The 9,628-nt window shown below is 37.4% G+C and overlaps 1 protein-coding gene across 1 annotated transcript; it reads right to left on the bottom strand.

The window, feature by feature from the left end:
- Positions 1–306: 306 nt before the first annotated feature.
- On the bottom strand, positions 307–863 carry LOC148036338 (uncharacterized). The gene is made up of 2 exons (XM_087678919.1): positions 757–863; positions 307–529 (listed from the first exon to the last, which is right to left on the bottom strand). The coding sequence occupies exons 1-2, from the start codon at positions 861–863 to the stop codon at positions 307–309; spliced, it is 330 nt and encodes a 109-aa protein (XP_087535045.1).
- Positions 864–9,628: the final 8,765 nt, after the last annotated feature.

Below are 9,628 nucleotides of genomic sequence, written 5' to 3'. Positions count from 1 at the left end.
TTTCTTCGCAGTCCTTGCATTTATCCCGCTTCTCTTTTTGCAACCCAATATTTTTGCTAGCCCAATCAAGTCAGCCAATTAATTTATTCTAGGAATTCTATGTACTTCTTTTTTAAGAACTTGTAAAATGTATTGATCAACTACATCTAGACTTGTACTTCTACTTTGTAGATTTTTTATAGTAGACAACCTCTTTGTGTGAAAATTTTGATTGGATCATCTATTGTTCATATCATCCCACTCACTCATGACTCCTCTAACTTGGTTGTACCAATTGTATCCTTCAAATAGAGGTATCTACCCATATCAAGTGCTTGTAATAGCACTTCCCACATCAAACATATCATTCAACACAAGAAGATAGGGGAGGAAATGTCCCATAAGTATATCATCATCCTTTTCTTCGATATCAAAAGTAGACATAAAGATGCAATTGCCACTTGGTGTAATACAACCCTTATAAGGATCATCATCAATAAGGATGGTTCGTGTAGCATCACACCCAAATTTTCCTAGGGCTTGAACCGTGCTTCAACACCTAGCTTTCTTATTCTATACATTTTCATTTCATTAGATCTATAGTAGTGATCCTCACACCATACGGTGAAAAATCCTAAAGTATATCCTATTTTCCATTCTAAACTTCTGACCATTGACACAACATTATATTCTTGTGCAGTTGACCAAATCTTGAAATTACATCTTTCTAAAAAAATATTCAAGATTTCTATACAAACAAGTTGGAACACTACATACTTATTATGGCCATATAGTATGGATTTATGAAGTGGTGAGGGTTGGATAGAGTGCCTGAACAGTAAGGCATTCAAATCGAGTACCATTGTTAGAATGGATTTCTCCATTGTGCTTAGTATTGTAGAAACATTAAGGTTGCTACCATCACTTCATCGTCTATTTGCCTCTCAGTATTGAAGATATTTGATAGCTCTATCTTATATCCTGCTCAATTGAAAGATTAGTAAATACCACAATGGATTGGGTAGTTGAGCTCACATTATCACTTATACTATGCACAACTTAAGACTTCAATATTCCAAATCTAACTTAATATTTCTCCTTTAAATAAAAAGTTCAAGTTGTATATGTAAGCAAAATTACATAAAATATGGTAGATCATGATAAGAAAATCTATAATTTAATCAAACACGCTCTCATTTAGCTTGGCCATGTTACTAATCTCATTAAACTCTCTTTTGAGTCTGACTCTTCATACTATTTGTGGAATTATGCTTTGGTGATATCAATGAGATCGATGAAGCCCTATTTCAAATGAAATTGGCCTACTCTTTTTTTTAGATCACTTTTTGAGGTATTTTATTAGCCATATACTAAAGCTTATATCATCTCTCTCTTTTGAGATCTCTTTGGGGCCCAACTTAGCCAAGTACTCAATCTTATAGAGATATGTTATACTTTGAAATATCTTTAAAGCAAATGTTTGCCATATGCTCAAGCTTATAGCAACCCTCTCTTCAAGAAGCTAGAGCTTGGGCTGTGTCCAAGCTCTTTGGTCCCAAGCCTTAAGGAGGTAGACCTTGAGCATGTGATCAAGCGTAGGGAAAACCCCTTATTGAAATATCTTTGCCATGGTTGAGCTTGGCCATGTGCTCAAGCTTTGTTCTATGTCCTTAAGCATATACTAAGCATCTCTCTTTGAGTTCTATTTGAGAAATAGCTTGGCCATGTGCTCAATCTTGTAGCAATTGTCTCTTTGGTGCTAGCTCTTAAGGAGGCAAATATATTGATTCAAGCCCATACCAGTATGCTACACTTTGAAATCCCTCCAAGATCAAGCTATTTTCTCTAGCCTAATCTTGGGTATATTTCTAGACCAAATCAAACTCTCTCTAAGATTTAAAGGAGCTCCCTTCTAAGTTGAGATTAGGTTTGTTGCCACTCTTTATCAAAATATTTGTGAACATAGGGTCGATTTTATTTCTTTTGATAGAAAAATTAATGACTTATGTTAACGTCCTACTATGCATACAACTATATTTATTGTCAAACTTATTTCTTCTTTGCATTTTTTACAAATGCACGACAATTTTTAAGCTAAAAAAACTAGTATTGATTTTGTAGTTTAATATTGATCTTGATCTATTAGTTTAATAAAGGATCATTTCCAAAATACAATAACTATCAACACATTAAAAGAAAGACACAAACATGATAAATCATTATTTCTAAAACATATAAAAAAGAAGCCACAAATCACCCTTTGTTTGGGTATGTGATATTCATACAAACTTTTGTAAAATCATTACAAAATATAGGTCTACTCTATATCCATATCATCCTCCTGGGCAACAAGGTTTTGTTGCTCCTTTTAAATCATCTACAAGTCCTAGTTTTGGAGTTTGTTTTCCTTTCTTACTTGTATCCCCTTTATTTGCTTGTGGCCTCTTCTATTGTTTGAACCTCCTCTAGTAGTCTTGACCAAACTCTAATGTTTGGTTAAGCTTTTACCCATGCCATCAATGTTTTGTGAAACTCGTCATGGATTTTTTGTGTTTCTACAAGTCTTTGAATTTCTTGTTAACAGTCAAGCTCATGAACCTTGGTTCCATTGTCTACCTTAATTGAATAAGGTTGGGCCACCCTGACTCAACCATGGTTCTATCTAGGTTACTTTACCACTTTCTGAATGAAATATTTTATACACATCAGTACCAACTGCATCTCTGTTGTCGGGAGCAGCTACAGGAGGCGCCAAGTGCAAGATTGATCGGACCAGTCTGGACTACTGGCGGAGATGTGAATGCAAGACGGGAGCGGCTACAGGAGGGAAAGACTGATTGGTGGGCTACTATATTTAAATGAAAGGGTGAGCTTTAAAGATTGAAACGGTGCCATGAGAGGGATCCGTGGAGCGCAAGCTGAGTATAACACCCAGGTCAGGTCCAGCAATCATGATTAGAATAGTAGAAGAACGAGACCCCATGAGCGCCATCCCTTTTCCTGTTGTATCCCATACTTAGAATACATTACAGTATTCCCTGTGCTCAATTTCAAAGGCCTTCAAACCCCATCCTCCCCGAATCGCCCCAGGTCCAATAGCTTTGATCGTTCCAGTTACATGTCTTTTTTTTTTTGCTTTTTCAGCTTCGGCAACCTCAATATCATCAGTTTCCAAGATGCCAACAAGATAATCTTCCTTGAGCAATAGATGACTCACAACTCAAGATGCCAACAAGATCATCTTCCTTGAGCAAAAGATGGCTCACAACTTGCATTGGTCTTTTCCATTGAAGGGGAGTGGAGAAGTCTATAAAACACACTCTGCATAGTTTGGGCAACTCAGCGCATTCAATTTCCTTACCATTCACAGCAGATTAGTTGCATCATGAGGCTTCAATTGCAAGCATATTACTATGCTAAAAATGAATGGGTTTGGTGGAGACATTGTTACTAAGGTTGAATGAAACAAAAGCACATGTATTGGCTAAGAATGAAATAGTGGTTATTGCTGCAACTTTACACTAAAAACTAGTTGCATTGTAGGTCATTGAAGTGCATTGCATGCTGGCATTTTGGGAAATTGACATCTTGTTTTGTAAAGCTGAAGACTTTGCAATGGCAAACACAAGAGAGAATGACACTATCGCCCAGATAGTAGGCAAGAAGCTAGACTATAATAGCTTTGTTTTATGGAAGTTCGGGATGTCAAATTTCTCAATTGGAAGAGGCTATTGGGACCTAGTCATAGGTCTTGAAGATGAACGCAAGCTACTAGAGGATAGACCTCCAAAACATGATTAATTAAAGGCCAGACATGCCAGTTGGAAAAGGCTAGCAAGGTCTTGCATTGACTGTCCTTATGTATATTAGACACAAAAGCTATGCAAATTGCAAACTGTACTTCACCAGAAGCGTGAAAAAGAGGGAGAGATGCTCAACAGAGAGTAGTTAATATCGGATATGGAGGCTCAAGCATTTATCATGTTCATCTTCTTCTATCTCACTTCTTCTTTCATTCTCTCAGTCTCTTACAAGTGGTATCCTTTAGTGATAGATACCCTCAACTTAAGAACACTTTACATATGCTTGTACTTTAGATACATACAACCATAGGATCTGACTTAGGATATGTCATATTTATCAACACTCCCCCTCAAGCTCAAATGAGTTTACACACATAATACTCTAAGTGCACTCCTGAAGTACTTAAACTTATATTTACATAATGCATTGGCAAAGATATCAGCAACTTGGTCATGTGTTTTCACATGGACCAAGTCAATCTCTCCATCAATGACTTTTTCTCCAATGAAGTGATAGTGCACTTCTATGTGTTTTGTCCTTGCATGGTAGACTAGGTTCTTTGCCCACATAATGCTGCTAACATTGTCACAATACATAATGACTCCACCGTCAATCTCTATCCCCATGTCATATAAAATCAATCTCAGCCATGTCTACTCACATGCTGCCAATGCAATGCCTCTATACTCTGCTTCAATGCTTGATAGAGCAACTGTAGGTTGCTTCTTACTACTCCAACTTACCATGACTGAACCGAATGAGAATGCATAGCCACTAGTAGATCTTTTATACATAGAGCTACCTACCCAATCTGCATCTGAGTATCCAAACAATGTAAGCTTGATTACTTTTTCATAAAACAAGCCATAGCCGACTGTCTTCTTCACATACCTAAGAACTCTTCTCACTACATCCAAATGTGATTTGCATGGTTTCTGCATAAACTGACTTATCAATCCAGCAACATAACTCAAGTCTAGTCTTGTAATGGCCAAGTAGATAAGACTACCAATCATCTTTCTGAACATAGTGGCATCCTCAACATAAGGTCCATCATCCATCAACTTAACATTTTGATCCAATGGTGTATCGACCGGTTTGCATCTTGTCATGCCATATTTTTCCAACATCTCCAATGCATATTGCATTTGTATCAACCCTCGGGTAAGTTACTCATGAATATATGTGTGTGTCACGTGGGTTCAAAATAAGGTATTTTTAAAATACCATTTTTATACATTTTTTACATATAGAGGAGTATAATATAAAGGGTTTATTTACAGATTGAATAGAAAAGGATTATGTTTTATTCATGACAATTTCACAGATAAGGATATTTATAAATAGGCCTTGAACGCACATGATGTAGAGGATATACATATATTAACTTCCCCGAGTATCAATAATATACCATGAGGGGTGTCAATAACCTCTATACCCAAGAAGTATCTCAGCAAACCAAGGTCCTTTATATCAAACTCTTTATGTAATCCATGCTTGACTTTAGCAATCTCCCTCTCAAATGTACCTATAATAATGAGGTCATCAACATAGATGGCAACAACAACCATACCATCTTCTGTAGGCCTCACATAAAGTGAATAATCAGTTTTGCTCTGCTGAAATTCCATACTGCATAAGAATTTGCTTATTTTATCACACCATGCTCTTGGTACTTGCTTCAATCTATATAAAGCCTTCTTCAACCTACATACATAATGTGGGTATTTTGGATCTACATAGCCCTCTGGCTGATCCATGTACACTTCTTCTTCTAAGTTTCCATTCAAAAATGCATTATTCACATCCATTTGATAAAGCTTCCAACCATAGATAGAAGCCAAAGCAATCACCGATCTCACTGTCGTCATTTTAGCTACTGGACTGAATGTTTCTTCATAGTCCAACCATAAGTTTGTGCATATCCTTTTGCAACCAGCCTTGCTTTATGCCTCTCAAGGGAACCATCCGACTTACATTTGACCTTATACATCCATTTACATCCAATGGATTTCTTGCCATGAGGTAATTTCACCAAATCCCAAGTCTTGTTTTTCCTTAGTGCATCTATCTCTTCATCCATTGCTTGTCTCCACTCTTTGCTCTCTATCGCTTCTTCAAAGCAATTAGGCTCCACATGTTGTACATAAGAAACCATGTATGCATAATACATCTTCATGAACCCATTATAAGTCAATCTATCAACCAGATACCTTACCTTTTCTGACCTTCTCAATTGAGGTGCACTACCATGTGTCTCAACTGATCTAGCGTGTGGTGGAACATACTTTCCTACACTTCTAGTGCCATGTGTTTTAACATGCGAATGACATACTCATCATCTATAGGTTCATCTTCTGAACTTTCAGCCATAGGTCTATTTTCTTTTGCAACTTCTGCACTCCTTTGTGCACTTCTCAATCTATCACTCCATGGACTGTAACTGCCATTGCTTTCCACATTCTCTTGAGGACCTGAAGCATCTTCCACATGCTGATTTTCAGCCTTGTTGTTTGCTGAAATTTTTCTTCCATAGCCATCATCATCACTGCTTTCATAGGAATCAACATCCACTGCAATTTTGGGCTTGTACCATGATTCATATTCACTGAATCTGACATCCCTACTTATGTATACTTCCTTACTCGCTGGATCATAGCATTTGTATCCCTTTTTCTCATTAGGATATCCAAGGAAACTTGCATTTTACAACCTTTGGTTCCATCTTCTTTCTCAAATCATCCAGAACATGAACATAACAAACACATCCAAAGACTCTAAGGTATGCAACAGTGGGTGTCCTACCATACATTTTCTTATATGGTGACATATTATGGGTCAAGGCTGTAGGTGTTCTATTCATAATGTGAACTCCAATATGCACTACTTCTACCCAATATGACAATGGCATGTTCATTTGGTTCATCATTGCCCTTGCAACCTCTGCAATAATCCGATTCTTCCTTTCGGCCACACCATTTTGCTGAGGTGTGTACCTGCATGTCGATTGCCTTTTGATACCATGATCTCTCAAGAAGTCACAAAACTCATATGACATATACTCTCCACCATTATCTGACGTCAAACAATTTATGTAGCATCCAAACTGCTTTTTAGCCATAGATTTAAATTCCAAAAACTTTTCAAATGCTTCACATTTATGCTGCATAAAGTACACCCAAGTCATTCTACCAAATTCATCAATGAAGGTGATATAGAATCTACATCTTCCGCACATGGAAACATTCCGACATGGGCCCCAAATATCTGAGTGTACCATTTCCAAAGGATAGCTGCTTATTCTCCCCCTCTTTGGAAATGGCAATCTGGATTGCTTGCCAAATTGACAAGCCTCACATACATGATCAAAATTCACATATCCAAAATGCGGTAGACCATGGACTATTTGTCTTGATTGCATTTTCTTCAATCTTTGCAAATTGACATGACCAGTCCTTCTATGCCATAATTCCACATAATTATCTTACCCATGTCCTTTCTCAACATACATAGAGTTTTGAATCACTAGAGTACCTGCATCCAAAGCAAATAATCTCCCTTTCTTTCTACCATGAGCAATCACCCTGTTGGGTCTTCCATTATGGAACTCCTCAACGAAACATCCAAACTTATTGAATCTCACCTGCAATCCTTGATCTATCATTTCACCAACCGATGCTAAGTTCTTAGCACACTACCAATATGAGTAATTTTATGTAAAGTATCATCACCAGTTGGCAACATATTCCTCATTCTGCATTTGCTCCTTACTATCAAACCATTCAGCATGATGAGTCATTTGGTTTGTAGCTCCAGAATCCAAAAACTAGTCATTCTCATGAGGAGAGTGAATCATGCTCCAAAGCATATGCTCCATAGCAAATAGGTGACCTCTAGGCAATCCACCTCTAGATCCATAACCTATACCACCGTAAGTGCCTGCATAAATGCCATATTGGGTCCTTCCATGACCCCTAGACATGGCATTCTATTTGTGATAACAATCCCTCTCAAAATGACCAAACTTCCCATAATAATGACAAGTGCTATCTCTCTGTGAAGGACTAGACCGTCCTCTACCTCTAGGGAAAGATCTCCCCCTGCCTCTATGCATGAAGTCACCATAATTAGCATGACCAAGTGAAGAGCCTCTAGCTCTAGATGAGCTACCATGACCTCTCTGGTGATAGAAAACACTATCTCCACCTGCATTTTTGCCATTGCTAGATGCATTCAATCCCAACTTGATTTCTTCTATTTAAGTAGCAATCCAATAAGCTCCTCAAAGTTAGGCATAGAGCCTCCTCTAACTAAAATAGAGGTATCCAAAGATTTGAAAGCTAGTCCAAGTCTATTTAGTGTCACTGACACTAAATCATCATCATCAACAGGTGCATAAATGGATGCAAGGTTTTATGCAATTTTCTTGATTTTTGCCACATAGTCACGGATACTATGATTACCTCTCCATGCACCATGTAATCTCTACTTGAGTTGTATCTTACGAGCCTTTGTACATGTTCCATACATTTCTTCTATGATTTTCCATGCCTCCTTACAAGTACTTGCCTTTTTTATATGAGGAATCGACATAGTGCCATAAAATGTGCAATGAGAAAGACTAGGGAAAAGTATGTGAAAATGAAAACTCCACTGATATTGTACCCAAGTCCAATATGAAGATAGAGGAGATAAATGCATTAGAGTATAGTTTTGATTATTAAATTCATGTAGCTTGATCTATTGATGCTACTCAGTTGACTGATGCATTGACTACTTGCTCTGAGTGTTGGCTTCTTAATTCAAGGGATTTCTTTCATGTTACCCTGCATCACCATTGGTTTCATAGCTACAGTATTATTATAGGTTCTACTAGACCAGTGGATGATAGTGCATTAAATATCATTGGTATAGGTGATATTAGACTGTAGTTTGGTACTAGTGCTCCTTTTGTTTTTCAAGATGTACGTCATGTCCTGAATTTGACAAAAAACTGTATTTTAGCTGAACAATTACATGATGATATGTATCTGTATCCTTTGGTGATTCTTCATGGAAGATTACCCGTGGTAGTTTGGTTTGTGCTAGAGGTGCCAAGGTTGGTAGCCTCTACCCTTTGCTTTTTTCTGAGTTATTTTAGCTGAATAATTAGATGATGACAGATATCATGTATCCTTTGGTGATTCTTCATGGAATATTACCCATGGCAGTTTGGTTTTTGCTAGAGGTGCCAAGGTTGGTAGCCTCTACCCTTTTCTTATTCTTGAGTCTATTGACCATGTATTGGCTATGACAAATCTTCCATATGTATATTTATAGCATCATCACCTTTGGCACATGTCTTTGAAAGGAATGAAAGTCTTGACCTATTTGTAGTATCTCTCATCCCTAGATTGTTTTTATTTTGACTCATGTGATCATTGTCTTTATGGCAAACAGACTCATAATTTGCATAAGAAGTCTAGTTCTACATGTGTGGGTGATCCTTTGGCTCTTATTTATTCAAATGTTTATGGCCCCATGACCTGTCAATCCTTGGGTGTGGTGTGAAGTATTTTCTTATTTTCATAGATGATTTTTTGCATAACATTTGGGCCTATCATATTAAGTAAAAATTGAATTTTTTGCATATGTTTTAGTGCTTTCTTGCCATGGTTGAGAACCAATCTGGATATAGGCTAAAATGCCTATGGTCTGACAATGGGGGTGAGTATGTCTCTAAGGCTTATGAGAAATTATGTGATGAGAGGTGTATTGAGCATCAATTGACTATCCCATGCACCCCACCCTAGAATGGTATTGCAAAGTGCAAAGCACATGAACAAAACTATTCAGGAATGAGTCC

The sequence above is a fragment of the Lygodium microphyllum genome, chromosome 5 (genome assembly GCF_053477565.2).
Source record: "Lygodium microphyllum isolate KBCC chromosome 5, Lygodium_microphyllum_v1.1.10, whole genome shotgun sequence".
Classification (NCBI taxonomy): Eukaryota; Viridiplantae; Streptophyta; class Polypodiopsida; order Schizaeales; family Lygodiaceae; genus Lygodium; species Lygodium microphyllum.
Note: the sequence above shows the minus strand (reverse complement) of the source record. Positions and strands in the feature narration are given on the sequence as shown.

Coding starts and splice junctions, on each gene's coding strand:
- LOC148036338 (XM_087678919.1), bottom strand. CDS start 863: ATGGAGAAATCCATTCTAACAATGGTACTCGATTTGAATGCCTTACTG. Junction 530..756: donor ATACTATATGGCCATAATAA/GTATGTAGTGTT, acceptor TAGGTGTTGAAG/CACGGTTCAAGCCCTAGGAA.